Consider the following 20,210-nt stretch of genomic DNA (forward strand, 5'->3'; position numbering starts at 1 on the left):
TCTCCACCATCTGGAAACACTTTACCTTAAAGGAATCAAGTTTTACCGTGATAAGCACACGTAAAATAGCTAGGGTATTTAGCAGCAAAGTCACTGATGCACAAGAAGTATTTCTACGAGCATCACATAGTTTGAATAAGATACAATATAAGATTTTTCAACACTTTTCCTAGAGTCGATGTTGAGATGAAGCTGTAATTCACTAGCAAGAGAAAAAGCGACAGATGATCAGTAATAACGAGTGACGGAGGATCTGAACGGAGGATTTCTCAATTTTATGCAAATTAGTTACCCGGAAAAAGAACAACATATCAAATGACTGGCTACGGTAACACTGCGCTCTGGAACTTTCTGTTATTCATCATCAAACACATCCGTTGCCACTGATTTCAGTCTGAACTCATGCCGACGCATAAAAATGACACTGTGATCCATTTAAAAAGTTCAGCTTTTGACTGATGATGAGAAAGATGAAAGAGAAGTTAACCGTGGTTATCAATTCATCACAGAGCTTTACAATCCATACACTGTCAGTGGGAGTTCACGTCTGAGGGGTTACAGTGTAAAATAAGTGTTGTTATCTGTAATTAGACATTAATGTAACATTTATGGAAGGAGTCTCCAGTATCAGTGGTTTTCCAGCATCTTCAGGACAGACGAGTTTCACGGAAGTGACTGTTTACAGCTCTAATAACGTAAGAGATATCTCGTTTTGTGATCGTTCCACAACATTAAATGTAACTAGTAATAGATAAAAAGTACAACCTATAGTTCTTCTATAATGAAAGGATTGTCATCGCTGATAAACTGCTGTGGTATAAGAGGAATAAAACACTTCAGGACATGCTCTTATGAGAAAATGATCAACTTCAGGTTGGTAACAGTAACTCCGCTTCATCACATCACACCATTGTTGATTATTTTCCCATTGTAGCATGACACTGAGTGTTTGATTCCTTACAGCTAGACACAATCTAGCATTTCTTTGTCCAAATATGGATTACGTGAATAACATTTCTACATTTTTTTTCTTTTTCAAGCGATCTCACATCAACGACTCAGTGGATTTTATGGATAACAAGCAAAAAAACAAACGAAGATCCATCAAAAACGACCCCCACACAAACTGTATGTGTTTTTCATGTACACGATTCACTTGTTTATTGTAAAAACAGTGTGTGCTTCACAGTTTAGAACCTCGAGGCTGGACATTGAGAAACAACGCAGCTGTTAGTGAGATTGTGGTACAGAAATATACGGAAGAAATAAAACACTCATGAAGAGGAGTTACTGTTACATCCGCTGATATTGATTACTTTCCTATAACAGCATGTCCTAAAGTGTTTTATTCCTCTTATACCACAGCAATTGGGCAACAATTACGATTTTTTTAACTTATTAAAGAGCAAGTTGTACTTATTACCCATTTATAGTTACATTTAGTGTTGAGCAATGTCCACGAAACATATTCCTGTTATCATACTGTAGTGCCATACATAGCACATGGCATTATTATATGTTTATATTACTATAGTTATTATTGTTTATGAGATCATCATGATACTTGAGAAAAATCTTTAAAAACATTTATCATTTTTAATCATTTTATTTCTATTAAATGTATATTATAGATTTTAAACTGTTTTCTTCTGTGCTACAATTCCCTGCTTTACCCAACTTATTATAATAATTATAATACCCAACTGAGACAATTATATTATATTTTTAAGATTTATTTACTTTAAACTATTATTTTATTTTTAGAATTGTTTATTTTTTAGAATTTCTATTATATCGTTAGTTTCTCTATTTTCTGCTTATTCCCTAATGCTGTTTTTATTGGATTTCTTTTTCTCTTTGTAAAGCTGGATGAAATGTTATTATTATTATTATTATTATTATTATTAATAATAAAAACTCATGCATTATTATACCGATGGCTCTGACTGCCATGTTTTTCAAACTTTCACATTACATGGTGCAGAAAATAAAAAATGAAATTCTATTAAACATTTAATTTAATTTTCTTCCTGAGCTACAATTCCCTGTACCCAATTTGTTATAACTACTTTTTATTTATTTATTTATTTTTAGAATTTATATTACATTTTTATTTTCTCTATTTTCTGTTTAGTCACTAAGTTCTTGTTCTCTTTGTAAAGCTGCATTTTAATGTATGAAAGGTGATGATGATGATGATGATGATTTTTATTAGACGTGCATTAGTGAAGCAACAGTTCTGTCTGCAGCAGAATTACAGAATATTTTCTCAGACAGGTCCGTCCTATGGATGTGTCCTAAATAAGAAACCTCCTCCCTGAAATAGAAATGTTTTGTCCTTCTGCTGTCCTCTGAATGAGTGACATGTCCATGATATCAGCACTGCACACGCTGAACACTGCGATACGCTGTAACACAGATGAAGGCTGTGCAGTCAGTGTGAGTCTGGAGCAGTCTGGTGCCGAGGCTGGATCTGTATCAAAGTGCCCATGGAGAGAGAGACGGATGTAAACGAGCCAAGATATTTTCATCCTCACTAAACTGCGCGGTATTTTTTATCTTTTCCAACACTGCGGCATTTCATTCAGGAAACTCTAACCCGAAGATAAAACCACACCGCTCTTTTTTCCACTGCTGCGCTCAGATGTTCCTGTTCCGCCTTACAAGCTGGGGATAGATTACACATCAGTGTGGAGTGAAACGCTACTAAACTGTGGCATGTTTCTACTAAAAGCTTGCTTAAGCTCATCTGCTCGGTATGCATGTTCAGGAATTCTTGTTTGAGGGTTGGATCGGGAAAAACAACAAAAAACAAAAAACAACCTTAATGTTACAGCTAATGGTACAAAACCCTGACACTGGAGACTCCTTCCATAAATGTTAAATAAACATCTCCTTACAGAAAACATCACGATATCAGCAATTTATTCGATCTGTTTATGTGGAGTATCCGTACAAGTACAAGGCCCTGTTACTATAGAAAGCTATGAGATAACGTATTGCACTACTGTCAAAGTTACGAAAAATTCTGACCAATCAGAATCTAGCCAGATCATCATACATTAAGATTGGATTACGTTTATGTTAGCAACTATTTTTGAGGCCTTGTAATGAGCTCGCTAGCTAACATACTGTGTTCATCCCTTGTACAATTTTATGTTTTACGGTTCAGAGTTCTAAGTGTACATTTTGTGTTGAAGTGTTTCTGAAACTCACTCCTCCAGCAACACCATCCATGACCGAAATTAGCATAGTTCATTTTGGTGCATTTCCGCTGAAGCACTGAGAATCGTCGTGAGCAGCAAACCACAAGCCACACATCGACGTGTCACAGTGACCTCAGCACTGAAACCCAGCAGCACTGTGTCACTTGTGAAGCATCATGGAAAGGTTTGTGGGCAGAGTTAGTTAGTTTATTCTCAAGAAAGAAAGAAAGAAAGAAAGAAAGAATTGTGTATAATGTCTTGGTACTGGTGAGTTCACTTTCACTGTGACCAGTAAACAAAAGTCTACAAGGTGTGTATATATATATATATATATATATATATATATATATATATATATATATATATATATATATACACACACACATATATATATATATATATATATATATATATATATATATATATATATATATATATATATATATATATATATGAGATAAAAGCTTCAGCAATCTCATTCTTTACAAAAATTACAATATGATATGAAAAGTAGAGCTCGGCTGATAGCCAGCAGTCATCCAATAATTTCAGTTAGTTTTAAATAGCTTAAAAATGTGTTTCTGTGAGGAGACTCCTGTAAGCTACACAGTTTGCTACCAGCTTACACAGCTGATGAAGGAGTTCTGTCCAAAACATCCTGTTTCTCTGGAAACTTTGTGTACTTCTTATTATAAGTAACTTATTAGATCATTTATCGTAAGTAACTTATCCTGGCAAGGCTCGCAGTGAATCCGGGGTATGTTCAAGGAACACTGGTCTTGAAATGGAAACACACCCTGAATGGGATGCCATACAACGTGTGCGCGCACACACACACACACACACACACATTCACATGTGGGTAATTCAGCATAGCAAATCCATGCATGTTTTGGGAGGTGGGAGGAAACTGGAGAACCCAGAGGAACCCCACAAGACACGAGGAGAACACGTTATGTACGACATATGACAGCTAGCATGGTGAAGGCTAACACCTCCAGGATTGGGTGATATGCTAAAAATATCCTTCTATGATATACGATATGCATCATGATATATAGGTTTCTTAACAAACTATCAGCAAAACGGCAGTGCGGCATTTAAAAATGAACCTTTAAAAAAACAAATTATTTGAAATCTGTAAAATGTTAAAAGTTTAGTAGAAAACTGAAACCTTCTTGTTATAATAAAGATATCACAATATCTCAGAAAAGTGTATTGTGACATAATCATGATGTTAATATTATATCATCCAATTCTACTAACATGTGCTTTCTACAAGACACGTGAAGCCAGCCAACTGCATCTTTTTCCAAACTGCAGCATAACACACTCTATCTGCCCTCTTCCACATACATACACAGTGCTATCTGCCCTCTTCCGCATACATACACAGTGCTATCTGCCCTCTTCCGCGTACATGAGCCCACAGGTACATACACAATGCTATCTGCCCTCTTTTGCATACACGAGCCGACAGATACATACACAGTGCTATCTGCCCTCTTCCTCATACACAGACAGTGCTATCTGCCCTCTTCCTCATACACAAGCTCACAGATACATACACAGTGCTATCTGCCTTCTTACACATACATATACAGTGCTATCTGCCCTCTTACACATACATATACAGTGCTATCTGCCCTCTTCCGCATACATGAGCCCATAAATGTGCACCATCGACATAGACGGCAGGATTTAAACTCACAATCTCCTAATGACAGAACGAACGTTTTCTGTTGCGCCACTTGTTTCAGCGTGATCATGTGCTTTCTCCATGATAGACTGGAGATACGACAGAAGATGCGAAGAAGATCCACCAATGATAGCCCTACGACGAACAAAAATGGTCCATTAGCATGTTTTGTTTACGTCTCGTTGTAGCCAGTAGCGCATTTATAGCCATCCTGTGAGTTTCTCCATCAGGTTACTTCTACTCATTACTTCTACCCATTTTACAGTGTTCGTTTTTTGGCGCAGGTGTTTGTGGACCGCAGCATTTGAGTCCATGGTGACTAAGCTAACAGATTTTACTGTCAGATTAGATTGCAGAGAGTGACGCAGGTTCTGTTACACGATTCATGATTTTTTAATGCTCCTGCGTGTAGACTGGAGGTTTCAACTGCTTTCACTGCGGGACACAAAACGGTGTTTCTTAAACAGTGCACAGAGGAAAAACCGGCGGTGTTGAGTTCACCCCTGCAGTGACAAATCTACTCTTACAGTGTTGAATTACTGGAACAATGCGCATCTGTGTAGCCTGACATATAAATAAGACTGTAAGTGTGTGAACTGAATGAGGTCTGGACTGAGCATAGAGTTTGTGCTACAGGTGCAATGAAAAAAAAATCATCATCAATATAAAAACAGTGGCACGTAGAAGAACTGAAATGATCTCTGTTCGAGGAAAAGCATTTGCAGAATCGTAGAGTTAACCACAAACAGATTGAGAAACAGATTCTGTCTGTCTGTCTTTCTTTCTGTCTTCCATACAGTCTCTGTCAAGCTTTCTTTTTTCTTTCATTCATTCATTCATTCATTCACTCACTCTTTCCTTCTTTCTTTCTTCTTGTTCTCTTTATTTTTGTCCCACCAACCATTCCTTCATCTATCTTTCTTTTTGTTTTTTGCTTGTTTGTTTGTTTGTTCATTTCTTTCTTTCTTTCTTTCTTTCATCTGTTCTTTGCCAATCTTTTCTTTTAAATTATTTTCATTCATCCTTCGTCAATATTTCTGTCTATAATTCTTGCTTATTTTCTTTGATTCTTTTTGTTCTTTTACCCATTCTTTGTCAATCTTTCTTTCTTTCATGCAGTCTGTCTCAGTCTTTACTTATTCCATGCATTCTTTGTCAACAGTTCTTTCTATAATTCTTTCTTTCTTTAGTCCATTTTTGTCAGTCTTTCTTTCATTCTTTCTTTCATGCAGTCTTTCCCAATCACTCAGCAGTTCTTTCTATAATTCTTTCTTTCTTTCTTTAGTCCATTTTTGTCAATCTTTCTTTCTTTCATTCTTTCTTTTTTACCCTCATAACTTCATATATTTTAAAAACTCAGAAAACTAAGTATACTGTATATGATGAGATCTCATTCTTGCTGCTCTGTGGAGTGCACTAACATGGCCCTCAGGAGGTTTATCTGGAGCGCACCTGACCGGCGGAAGGAGCCCTGCCGGATAGCTCTGGCCCATCTCTGCGCCTCCTCCAGGTTTGTCCGCGGGTCCGGGCTCACTGCCACCCGGAAGCGGCGCTCCACTCTGCGGCGGCCCGGCGCTGAACTCAGCCCAGCCCAGCGGCGCTTCACCGGGTAGAAGTACACCGCGAAGCCCGCGCTCGTGTCCGCTCCATTCTCCGCTCCATCCTCCGCTCCGTACGCGCGGCAGCCTATACAGTCCTGTAGGTCCAGCACGGTTACCGCTCCTGATTTCCGCCTCCCGGTGCCGAGGTTCTGCACCGTGAGCTCGCTCTCCGTCAGAACCAGCGCGTAGCGGACCCGCGCATCTCCCGAGAACTCACCGCGCATCGGGAGCGCAGCCGCCGCAGGGTCCGGCTCCAGTGTCTCGCTGTCCATGCTGGAGGACACGGCCGTCCCGCACACAGCTCCGCTTAGACTGAGTGTGTGTGTGTGTGTGTGTGTGTGCGCGCGCGCGCAGAGTTTAACCTACAGGTCACTTTAATGTGCAGAGAGAACAACTGCGCCTCCTAGTGGCCGAGTTACAGAGACCACTTTCTACAGAGTCCAGAGCAAAGTATTTTCTTTTACAATCATTAATCCCTCTATTCTATTCTATTCATCTTACAATATTCCTTCCTTCATTCATTCATTCATTCATTCATTCATTATCTTTCGTTCCTTTTATTTCGCCTTTGTCATTATTTTCTTTCCTTTTGTGCTCCCATTGTTGGTTTATTTGTCATTAATTAATTCATTCATTCATTCATTCTTTCTTTAGTCAAACAGCTATCAATCTTTCATTCTTTCTTTGCTTTTTTGTTTGTTTTTTGGTTTTCTGTCACTATTGCTTCTTCTTTTTTATTTGTTTTCTTTTTCTTTCTTTCTTTCTTTCTTTCTTTCTTTCTTTCACTTTTATATCCTTATTTTTCACTTTTCTTGGACCCCACTTTTTTGTTGCTCCCTTTGTTTGCTTCTTTCTTTAGTCAATTAGCTGTCAGTCTTTCATTCTTTCTTTGATTTTTACTTTCCTTTTTTGCTTTTCTGTCATTATTTCTTCACTGTCTTCTTCTTTGCCATTTCTTTCTTTTTTTTCTTTCTTTCACTTATATATCATGATTTTTCACTTTTCTTTGCCCCCCCCCCCCTTTAAAAAAAACTTTTGTTTGCTTTTCTGTCATTATTTCTTGTTCATTGTTGCTCCCTTATTTTTCACTTTTCTTGGCGCCCACTTTTTTGTTGCTCCCTTTGTTTGCTATTTCTTTCTTTCTTTCTTTCTTTTGTCAATTAGCTGTCAATCTTTCATTCTTTCTTTGATTTTTACTTTCCTTTTTTGCTTTTCTGTCATTATTTCTTCTTCTTAGTTTGTTAGTTTCTTTCTTTCTTTCTTTCTTGCTCAATTCTTTCTTTTTAAAACTTTTTTTTACTCTTCTGCCTTTCTCTGATTATTCTTATGTGTTATATAAGATTCAGGCTCACTGTCCCTGTTTTCAGCTCCGAGTCGAATCCCAAATGAACCCATCAGTTTATGAGTCTGACACCAACACGGATAACTCCAGCGCTCTCTCTGGTCAGGAAGAGGAACCAGGCTGAGGTCTGTGTTGTGTCTCAGACAGCGTCTTCTTCTACCACACGGCTGAGACGAGGAGACGAGGATGGAGGATGAACACGCCACATGTAGAAAGCCGACACGTTAGAGTGATGCATTTAAAGACGTGGAAATCATCCATCCTGAACAGGAAGTGGCTACGATCATCTCGACGTAAGAATTTGTTAAAATAAGGCACTGGCTTTGGGGAAAAAAACAACCACTGCATGTACTCTAGTGCAGATTTTTTTTTTTTTTTTTTTTGGAAAATGACCACAAGTATTTAAGTATGCGTGTTTAAGTATTTTCACATGTACATTCGTTCATCTGGTGGTCCAGCAGCCTCCATCAGAGACACACGATACCGTGACACACAGCAACAGTCTGAAGTGTTAAAGCGGACATGAAATAGATGAAGGGAAGAAGTGCTAAGATTTTGGGGAATAAATAACGAGTGTGTTTCTTGCTGCTTTACTTCAGAAACTTCAGCACAACAGCAGCCAATGAAAAAACAGCTATTTGCATTTTTTTGTGACTTTGGTTGACATTTGTGTAACATTTGTGTGGAAACCTGCAGCACATCATGGAATTTTTTTGAAACTCATCTTACCACTGCATCATCAGTTCAGTCCAATTTGAAAATAAACCTCATCTGATCTTTTTCTGTGATCCTGAGGTTCCTGTTCTTGGCTGACTGGAGAGGAACCTGATGTTGTAGCTCCATCCATCTCAAGGTTCTGAGATGCTTTTCTGCTCACCACAGTTTGTAAAGGGTGGTTATTTGGTTACCATAGACTTCCTGTCAGCTTGAACCAGTCTGAGTTCTGATCTTTCTCATCACCATGTAGTTTCCACAGTACTAACGCTCACTGGATGTTTTTGTTTTTCACGCCATTCTGTATAAACTTTAAAATGCTGCCACATGATTGGCTGATTGGATAAATACATGACGAGCAGGGGTACCGGTGTTCCTATTAAAGTGGCCGGTGATGGATGTACATGTAAAATACTTTGATGTAGTAATTTCCAGAAACACTAGAGTACATGCAGTGGTTGTTTTTTTCCCCAAAGCCAGTGCCTTATTTTAACAGATTCTTACGTCGAGATGATCGTAGCCACTTCCTGTTCAGGATGGATGATTTCCACGTCTTTAAATGCATCACTCAAAAGTGTCGGCTTTCTAAATGTGGCGTGTTCATCCTCCATCCTCGTCTCAGCCGTGTGGTAGAAGAAGACGCTGTCTGAGACACAACACAGACCTCAGCCTGGTTCCTCTTCCTGACCAGAGAGAGCGCTGGGGTTATTTTTATTTATTCCGGTTACAGGGACGGGAAAGACCTGATGCAGATGTTACAGTCTTGGAAAAAATGGGTATTTTAAGGGTCTGTAAGATAATTACGGGTTCTTAATATACTACAAAGATTCTACATGGAACCCTCTCTGATAGTAAAACACTGCTGCAGGGTTCTACTAGAACCTTTATGGGACAAGCAAAGAACCCTGAAATGTTCTGAAAAGTGTTCTTTTTTTTCTTTCTTTCTTTCTTTCTTTCTCGTTAAGTGTTCTAAAGAGTGGAGACTTTACAGACAATTGAAGAATTGATTTAATGATTATAATTGAGTGTTTTTGTCCCTGTCCTGTTTCCTGACTGATGTGTGTGTATGTGTATATATATATATATATATATATATATATATATATATATAAAACTCAATCATATATACAGTCAGGTCAGTAAGAATTTGAACAATGACACAATTATTATAATTTTGCCTCTGTACACCACCACAAAGCAATCAAAATGTGATTGAAGTGTAGATTTTCAGCTTTAATTCAAGAGGTTTGACAAAAATATTGCATTAACCATTTAAGAATTACAACCATTTTTACAGAGTCCCTCCAATTTCACAGGCTCAAAAGTAATTGGACAATTGACTGATAAGGAGTTTCATGGCCAGCTGTGGCCTGTTTCCTCCTTATTTCATGACAAAATAATGAGATAAAAGGTTTGGAGTTGATTCCAAGTTTTGAATTTGCATTTGGTAGCTGTTCATGGGAACTCTCACTATGTGGTCTAAAGAGGTGTTGATGCAAGTGAAGGAGGCCATCATTAGGCTGAAAAAAAAAAAAACAGACCTATCAGAGAGATAGCAGAAACTTTAGGAGGGCCAAATCAACAATTTGGTACATTCTTAAAAAGAAGGAATGCACTGGCGAGCTCAGGAACACCAAAAGACCTGGAAGACCACAGAAAACAACTAAAGGGGACGATGGCAGAATTCTTTCCTTCTAGCCAAGTCAGGAACATTCTGGAGAAGGTTCGCGTATCATTGTCAAAGTCTACAATCAAGAGACACCTTCATGAATGTAAATACAGCCATTTTACCTCAAGATACAAACCACAGGTCACACTCAAGAACAGAAAGGCCAGATTAGACTTTGCTAGAAAAACTCTAAAAAAAAAAAAAAAGCCTGACCAGTTCCCTTGCAAGATTAACTTGTACCAGAATGATGGGAAGAGAAGAGAATGGAGAAGGAAAGGAAGGGCTCATGATCCAAAGTATACCACATCATCTGTCAAACATGTGGAGGCAGTGTTATGGCATGAGCATGTATGGCTGCCAATGGAACTGGGTCACTGGTGTTTACTGATGATGAGACTGCTGATTGAAGTAGCAGGAAGAATTCTGAAGTGTACAGAGCTATACTTTCTGCTTAGGTTCAGTCAAATGCTGCAAAACTAATAGGACGGTGCTTCACAGTACAGATGGATAATGACCTGAAACGTACCACAAAGCAACTCAAGAGCTTCTTAAGGCAAAGAAATTAAATGTCAGATGACCTCAACCAAATTGAGCATGCGTTTCACTTTTTTTTTTCACTGCCTTCACAAAACTGAAGACAGAAAGACCCACAAACAAGCAAACAGCTGCAATAAAGGCCTGGCAAAGCATCTCAGAGGAGGAAACTCAGCATTTGGTGATGTCCATGGATTCCAGACTTCAGACACTCACTGACTGCAAAGGATTTGGATCTGAGTATTAAAAATAATCCTAATATTTCTGATTATGTTCGTTTGTCCAATTACTTTTGAACCTGTGAAAATTTGAGCCTCTGCAAAAAAAAAAAAAAAAAAAATGGCTGTAATTCCTAAACAGTTAATGCAAAACTTTTGTTAAACCCCTTGAATTAAATCTGAAAGTCTACACTTCAATCACAACCTGATTGCTTCATTTCAAATCCATTGTGGCGGCAAAATAAAAAAAATGGTCACTGTCCAAATACTTATGGACCTGACTGTATATATAAACTCCTCCTTCAGCTCTTTACAGATGAAACGCCACTTCCAGGCTCTTAGGAATGCCTGTGATGTGACCAAAGGCGGTGATGGAGATGTTTCCAATTTTTGGTGATTTCCTGTGGCTGAGATTCCACAGCGCTCCTCTCATCGACCTGAAATATCCACAGACTTCCTGTTACAGACAGAAGTACAATCAGAGACAGTGCTGGACGTCTTTATTTCAAAATATCAGATATATTAAATATCAGTTTCAGATTCCATTTCACATCTGGGTGTTATGTTTGTCCTGTAATTTAAAGGTACAGTGACGTGTTCTGGAAATGTTCAGAGTTAGAGAAGACAAAAAAAGAGAAGATATTTAGTGTGTTTGGTTTCATGGGGTTTGTTCCCTTTCTGAATGTGATATAATTTTCTCTGAAAAAACAAAAAGTGACCCAGGATGTTGTGTTAAAGCTCAGTCATGACAACTACATATAAAAGACAAAGCACAGGTTTATATTAATGCATTATCGTTTCCATAGTAACAGCTCATTCACAGGGATTTGGTCAGCGGGATGCTCCTCAAAAATCAAAACGGATTAATAACAGTTGTTGATGTGGTGAAGTTTTCTGTAAGGAGATGTTTGTTTAACATTTATGGAAGGAGTCTCCAGTGTCAACGCTTTGTAACAGTCAGAGGTAAAGCTGTAACTTTGGATTTTTTGGTTTCTCTGTAAGGTGACAAGCTGCACTTTATTATTTTTTGTCTTATTAACTTCAAGAGAGAGAGAAAAAGGAGAGGCTGGTGATGGAGCGACTTGTGAGAACTTGTTTCACAGATGTTCTACTACATTAAATGTAACTATAAACGGTTAAAAAGTACGATATGTCATTCTTTCATAAATTAAAAAAAAAAATCATTGGCAAATTGCTGTGGTGTAAGAGGAATGAAACACTTCAGGACATGCTGTTATAGGAAAATAATCAAGTGTACAGCGGTAACAGTGACTTCACTTCATCACACCACACAAATGTTGATTATTTTCCTATAACAGCATGACATAGAGTGCTTTATTTCCTAATGCTCCTGTTTTCTTCTATTCTGTAATAAAGGTTGCTATTATCCCTGTGGATGTAGATTCCTCAACAGAGCAGAAATAAAAGTAAGAAATGTGATTTTGAGGATCATGACAATGAACAAACAAACAAACAAACAACGTGCAACTCTTTAAATCAGCACTGTGAGTCAGTGATTGTGTCTCAGTGCCTGCACTGGAGTGTGTGTGTGTGTTTTTCTCTCATCTCCACATTCACTGTTGCACATTACACACTGGGCAGCGTCGCTCGAGTTCACTTAGTGGTCAGGAGTCTGAGCACGAGCCTCGCTCACGTCTGATTACGATATACAGCAGTGGGAGCTGCTGCTCCTTATCCAAGCTGATCTCTCTCTCTCTCTCTCACTCTCTCGCTCTGTGTGTGTGTGTGTGTGTGTGTGTATGAGAGAGAGAAGTAGCAGAGCCTGATTCTTGGATTCTTGAATAATTCAAAATAAATTGGTCCATAAAGGCTGAAACTGTTCTTCTATATATTCTCCTTCCAATAAACTTCTCCAACAAAGCAGATCAATGTAGCCCGAGACTGGAGAGAAATATAAATGAGGAAATGAGCAAAAATTAAACAAAACAATTAATGAATTAATGAAATAAATTCAACATGAATGCCCTTAAGCAAATCTGTTCTCTCATCTTTCTACTCTCTTCATGGATCTAAAGTGGTCATGTTATCTTTAAAAAAAAAAAAAAAAGAATATATTATATACATATATATATACACACACATATGTATATATGTGTGTGTGTGTGTTAAAAAACACAGTAAGAAAGAAAGAAAAAGAAATATTGATGAAAGAAAGATTAACAAAGAATAGACTAAAGAAAGAAAGAAAGAAAAAGAAATATTGATGAAAGAAAGAAAGAAATTCGGCTCTCAATGTGAATCTAAAGAACCGACTCAATGAGCCGATTCGTTTGCGAGCGAGTCATCATTCATCTAGAGAAAGCGAGCTAGGAGGCTAATGTAGATAACAAGTAATGAAAGTACTTTTAAATAAGTATGAGTTTAAAGCTTCCTACACTCAGATCATTCAGCTCCATGAAGTTCAGCCCATGTTTATAGATGACAGGAACTTCCACTGTGTCCTAAACACGTGTGTGTGTGTATGTGTGTGTGTGTGTGTGAGAGAGAGAGAGATCACTGAGGATGTGGGTTTGAGGGGAATATTTACAGATTGATCAGATACATCAGATGTAGAGATTTACTCCGCGTGTAGTTGCATTACTCCTCCACTAGATGGCAGCCGCTGATTTGAAACAAATCTGAAGCAGTGTCTGGGTTTGAACCCGATGCTTCTGTGGGTTGAGGCATGAAGCCAGAACACTTTGTCCTGAAAAAGCAATGAAAATTCATTATTACAGCTTTATCATCTCACAGAGGTTCCCAGAGAAATCTAAAGAAATCTGTTCATTCTGTTTCATTAGGCGCCTCGTTAAGTGAGTCATCAGGAACCTTGCAATCAGAACGCAGCACAAACATCAGGGTTCACATCTGTATAATAAATCCAGCTGCATGTCAGCATGTTGGAGTCGTTCAGGAAAAATGCGACATCATCTCAATGAAATCCCAACATTCAGCTTTTCCTCTTAACAGAAATCTAATGGATTCTGATCAGTAACTGATCTGTTTCTCTTGTGATGATTTTAAAATGTAATAGAGATTATTTTAACCCTTTCATACTTACACGAAGGCCTTTCAGCTCGAGAAAGAAGGAAAGAACATTTTACAAAGAATAGATGAAAGAAAGAAAGAAAGAAAGGAGCTGATTAGCGTCCACCTTTGGGTTCTCAGGTTCCTCTTCTTGCTACTCATCTCCTCTGCTCTCATTATCTCTCCTGTCCTCTTCTCACATCTTCTCTCTTCTCATCTTTTCTCCTTTTGTCGTCTCTCCTCTCATCATCTCACTACACATTATCTCTCCTCTCTTCTTCTCTCATCGTCTCTCCTCTCGTCTACTCTCCTCTTGTCTTCTCTCTTCTCATCTTATCTCATTGTCTCTCCTCTCCTCTCCTCATCTCTCCTCATCTCTCCTCACATCTTCTCTCCTCTCACTCTCTCCTCTTGTCTTCTCTGTTCTCACCTTCTCTCACTGTCTCTCCTCTCATCTTCTCTCCTCTCGGTGTCTTTACTCTCCTCGTCTCTCCTCTTGTCTTCTCTCACCATCTCTCCTCTTGTCTTCCCTCCTCTTGTCATCTCTCCTCGTCTCTCCTCTAGTCTTCTCTCCTTTCATTGTCTCTCCTCTCATCTTCTCTCGTCGTCTCTCCTCTTGTCTTCTCTCCTCTCCTTGTCTCTCCTCTCATCTTCTCGTCATCTCTCATCATCTCTCCTCTCGTCTTCTCTCCTCTCATTGTCTCATTGTGCTGAATGTCTGATTAGCTAGGGATGGTTTCTGTCAGGTCCTGAGATCAGACTTCAGGTTTCAACACATAACCGGACACTTAATTACCTGCTCACGTCTTCACAGATGAAAAGCCACAGCTGAATTATTCACAACCTAATCACAGGGTGTGGGGTGGAGAAAGAACGAGAGACGAGGACAGAGAGACAGAGACAGTAGGAAATATGGAGAATAGTGTATGATAGACAGCAGTGCCATGTGTTCCAGTAATAATAATAATAATAATAATAATAATAATAAGAAGAAGAAGAAGAACGCAAGACTTTTAAGAATGCGATACTTCGCCAACTCACTGGGAAACAGAGAGCTAATGAGGGGTAACAAGCAACAGGTGAGACTAATTAATCACCATGGCAACAGAGAACAGGAAACACTGACCTTATAAGGAAAGTGGAGAGCCAGTTGGCATGTCTGAATTCATTCCCTTTTACCAGCTAATGCACAACACTGATACTCTAATGCATACTGAATTTTACTACACTTTTTGAACATTACAGATCTGAGAATTTTCGGATTGGTTTGCTTGGTGTTCTGACGTGTTTTTAATGTAACGTTCATTATCGTTTTTTCAACATTGCTGGAACATTTCAATAATGCTGTAATTATTACAGCAAAAGTTGTCAGAACATTGTAGGAACGTTATTTCTGGTAATGTCACACTTTCTTAGAACATGTTGCACAATCCTTTTTTTTTTTTTTTTTAAACTAAAGATGTACTTTTGTCTTGGGGAACATCAGTGAAACAAATGAGTTCCTTTTCTCACCTCTTTTTCCTTTCTCTTGAAGTCAATATGATGGGGGAGAAAACCCAACGCAGCTTGTCATGTTACTGAGAAACTTCAAAACGCAAACTCTTCTATCCCGTGAAGGAAAACTTGCAGTTACAGCTTTACCTCTGACTCTTACAAAGCACTGACACTGGAGACTCCTTCCATAAATGTTAAATAAAAGTCTCCTCACATGTTATTTTAATCCCTTTATTCTGAGTGTCTGCAACACTGGTCCCTGTGTAAGCTGTTACTATAGAAACAATAAAGAGCGCATTCATATAAACCTGCAAGAGCCATGTTAATGAAGAGGATGTTTAGTTTATGCATGTAGGCTCAATCCATCTACATTTGTTAGCATGACATGCTTTCTGTCTCGTTCTTTCTCTGTGTCATTACCGCCCTGCTTTTCTGTGTCATTAAATTAGCCGAGCGCTCTGCAGGGCCTCGGGGTAGATGAGGAAGGCAGCGTCGCTAATGACCAGGCCTCTGTTTTACTCACCAAAACAAGGCTTTCATTGCGACATCCGAGAAGCGCTGCATCTGAGCTCTCTCCACCACTCCAGACATTTCAGCTCTTTATCTGCCTGATTGAAGGAGCGCACATCCCGCGTTTCCTGCCTATCAGGTAAAGGGCGCTTTCGTTATATTACTCCTAACAGCACTATCTGAGAGTACGATGTGCTCTGGAGGCCAGCGTCTAATACATCATGGATTGTTCCTATGTCTAACCTGAGCATGTTTCATGCTAATTGATTCTCATCACTGGTGATGTAGCTACCTTTTCTTTCCTCTGTCCATGTCCCAGATGGAATAAACAAGCTAATTCAATCACTTGACATGGCAATATGGTAAACAACAACAGGGGACAGAGGGACGCAGACGTCGGATCATTTCTCGATTTAATCAGGCGTCGCCTCATTGGCGGCGCAGTGAAAACAGCCAGAGCAGGGAAGTTGCTGAGGAAGTCCACAAAAACTCAAACTCTCTCTCTCTTTCTGTCTCACTTTCCTTTTGTTTATAAAGTGGATTTAAAAAAAGATCTCTAAACAGCTAGAAATCATTAAAACACCATGATATCAGCCAAAATTCCAGCCTAGTATTTCAAATAGTCCAAATACAGACAATGTAATGAAGGAAACTAATCTTTTCCTTAAATGTGTGTGTGTTTGTTTTTTGAGGATAGATAACCTGGAATTAGCAGTAAGAATAGAATAGATAATGGCTAATTTTTATAGTTCTCTGAAGTAATAAATTATATGTACTACACTTCAAAGTTTACATTAGCTAAATAGAATTCATTTGCTAGTTTACTAACATTTGCTAGTTTGTATTCACCCACTAGTTTGCTTTCACTCGCTAGTTAAATTTGCTAGTTTACTTTTACTTGCTAGTATGCTTATAATCTGTTGGGCTTTCATTCGCTAGTTAGTTTTCCTTTGCTTTCATTTGCTAGTTTGTTGTCACTTGCTAATTTGCCCTCCTTCGCTAGTTTTTGTCACTCACTAGTTAGATTAGTTACATCTGCCAGTTTGCTTTCACATGCTAGTTTTTCTGTTGACTAGTTTGCTATCACTTACCCCTAATGTTCATTTGCTAATTGGCTTTTATTTGCTAGATAGCATTCACTCACTAGTTAGCTTTCATGTGCTAGTTTGCTTTCACTTGCTAGTTTTTACTCACTAGGTTTCTTTCACTTGTTAGTTTGCTTTCTGCTGACTAGGTTGCACTCATTTACTTGTTAACTTTCACTTGCTAGTGAGCCTTTACTTTTATTTAGATTTTATTTGCTAGTTGAATTTCACTTGCTAGTTTTAACTCGCTAGTTTTCTTTCACTTGCTAGCTTGCTTTCACTAAATGGTTACTTTGCTCTCAGTTGTTTTCTTTCATTAGCCGTGACATAACCAGTACTTAGAGATTATATAGCAGTCATCTTTAACTTCTAATGACTTCCGAAAATATATGAACCCACCATCAGTTCCACCCATCAGTCTTTATTTTCAAGACAAAGCGGAAAAACAATGCAAGATATAATGCTGCACTGTGGCCATATTTATCTCTCTACACCAATCACAGACTAAACACTTCACTTTAACAAAACATTCTTAGCCATTTTATCAGGAGTAAAAGTTGGTGGTATTGCGGTGGATCAGCCGGAGTTTACAGCAAACGTCTGGCCTTGTAGAATTTGGCAGATCACTGTGTCGAAGCTGAGAGGTGAGAAGGCCTGCGTTTGGTCTGTGAGGATGTGAATGTGTCATCTTGCTCCTGTCTGGGGTATTTCTCCAGTGAATCATGCTGCAGAAGAGTCAATTACAGTCGATTAAACAGAACCAATCCTGCATTATAAACTGTGTTTAACACATCCCTGTCAACTCCCCCTCAGAGACATGCCTAGGAAACATCACAGATTTGTTCATCTGAACTGATTTCTGTGGTAATCTGTACAAGCTGTTTTATTTACACCATAAACAGAGTAATATCAGTTTGCTAACTAGTGCATTGTGGGTAATCTGTGCCCTCCAGGGTGCATTTTATCAGCGTACTATCTAGCTAGTTAGCTGACCGGTTACTTATTACTAATTACTGTAGATATCAGAATAGAGTAATGATGAAATACTGCACAGTCTATTTCTTTTTTTATTATTATTATTATTATATACTCATATTGGCTTGTTAACTCACTAGCTAGTTACAGCTGTATTGTTCAAAAGAAATAGCCTGAGCTAGTTTGTATTTTAAAAAATGGAGTTCATATTGTCTTTGAGCTATATACAGACATTTCAGCTTGTAAGCTAACTGAAAAATGAATGAAATTACATCACACAGTATATTTCTTTGAACAGAGTCATAGCTTGTTAACTAGCTAGCTTGCTACTTAACAAACAGAGTAACATGATTAAAAACTTAAAAATTCATCTTAAAAACATCACTTAAAGGATTGGAACAGTCCATAAGAAGGTTTATCGAAAGGGAAATGCTGATGTTGAAAGTTATTAGACCACTGCTCAAGCAAAAGTCTAATTATTTTTAAATCCTTGCCATTTAATGCTAATGATTTTTACAGTGATTAGAGATTTTCCCCTGTATGTGATTTGCTGTGTTGGCCAGTAATAGAAAATTATACATACCTAATGAGCAAATCATATAAGCTAATCATATCTAATGAGCAAATTATAAAAAAAAAAAAAAAGTGATAATCCAATCAGTCCAATGAGGAATAAACGTGAACCAGAACCAGACGCCTACATCAGCTCTCATTAGTTCGACATCTCATATTTGATGGACTGTTAGCGATTTGACTCACCAGCTGTCTCGCCATGGAGTTGAGGAGGCTCTCTACGTCTAACACCCACATCTGCAGCAATAGAAAGAGAAAGAAAGAATTTTAAAAAGAGGGAAAAAAAACAGAGAAAGCGAGCGAGAAAGGAGACAAAGGTAACTCGGGTAACTGAAACAGACACACAAGCACATAAATCATTTAGAGGGAAACGGATCTTCAGCCCCCCTGTGAGAGTCATTACACATGCTGTTTTCTCTAATCTAACTTATGCACACTCACCTCCCTGCAACTCAGTTCAACCCTCAACTTAAAATATTTATGACCACCAAACCGAGGAGCCACATCCGAAAAAATTCAACTGCATTCATGGCTGAAGCACTGATTATTATTATATTATTTTAATCACCATTGCAAAATTATACACGGCTTTAAATATCTGGACTGGACTTATGAGCTAATAAGTAATAAAAATCTATCTCACTCAAGATCTTTATAAATACAGTACATGGAAAAAGAATTCAATTCGTCCACAAACAAGATAAGAAAACATGAGACTTTCCTCAGCAGACACTTATCTACAGGTTGGGGCTCATATCACTACACACATTTATATACAAGTATAAAGCGTTATATTAACACGTTGAAACTATTAACTGAAGAAAAGCAGGATAACAGGCATGTCTTACTGCGTAGCTCTGTCTTTTTTCTATACTCCACTCTCTCACGTCCCTCCAGTGTGGTGGTAGACTAACTTTTGCCACAGTCCAAGAGTCTCGTGAAGCCATTTTCCCACCACAAAATCTCAAAACCTGTGCTAGGTCCTGGTTTAAAGTCTGAAAAACTGTTGGTTTGGAATTGATGAGCCACTGTAATGACTAAAGGCTTGAAACCACATGAAGCTGAGGTGATCACAGTCCCTTTTGTGTAGTAATTCAATACAGAAAACTGACCCAGGTCTAACACAAGGAGTGAAATAAGGTTACTAGTGTATATGTGATAAACTGTAGACATGAGAGGACATGGATGTGCACGTGCTGTTTGTGGCATAAGCAATATGAAGAGATAAAACGCAAATTATGAATTTGGATACATAAGAAAAACCTTAACAAAAACAAAGAACGAATGAATGAATGAATGAATAACTAACTAACTAACTAAATACATAAATCTCTCTATAATTCTGGACATGAATTTTGTAAAAGTCACATTTTAATATTGGCTTTTACGCTACCTTAAACACAGAACTCATTAAAACCCCAAAAGCTTGGCAGCATTTCTGAAAGGCTTAAAAGAAGCACTTGGTTAAATTAAAATTTCTCAAGTGTTGCCCAATCTTGATCTTTAAGCACCCATGCGCTGAGCTCTAACACACCTGGGTAAACTCTCAGGTTTAATTAAAAA

General features: G+C 38.2%; 1 protein-coding gene across 1 annotated transcript in view; it reads right to left on the reverse strand.

The window, feature by feature from the left end:
• Window positions 1–6,903, reverse strand: part of LOC113538397 (sphingosine kinase 1) — a 32,548-nt gene extending 25,645 nt beyond the window's left edge. The window contains exon 1 of the mRNA XM_026933433.3: window positions 6,358–6,903. Coding sequence (XP_026789234.3) covers window positions 6,358–6,778 — 421 coding nt within the window. The 5' untranslated portion in view covers window positions 6,779–6,903. The remainder of the gene's footprint in view (window positions 1–6,357) is intronic.
• Between the last annotated feature and the right edge of the window lie 13,307 nt (window positions 6,904–20,210).

Source organism: Pangasianodon hypophthalmus, chromosome 2 (assembly GCF_027358585.1).
Source record: "Pangasianodon hypophthalmus isolate fPanHyp1 chromosome 2, fPanHyp1.pri, whole genome shotgun sequence".
In the NCBI taxonomy this organism is placed as follows: Eukaryota; Metazoa; Chordata; class Actinopteri; order Siluriformes; family Pangasiidae; genus Pangasianodon; species Pangasianodon hypophthalmus.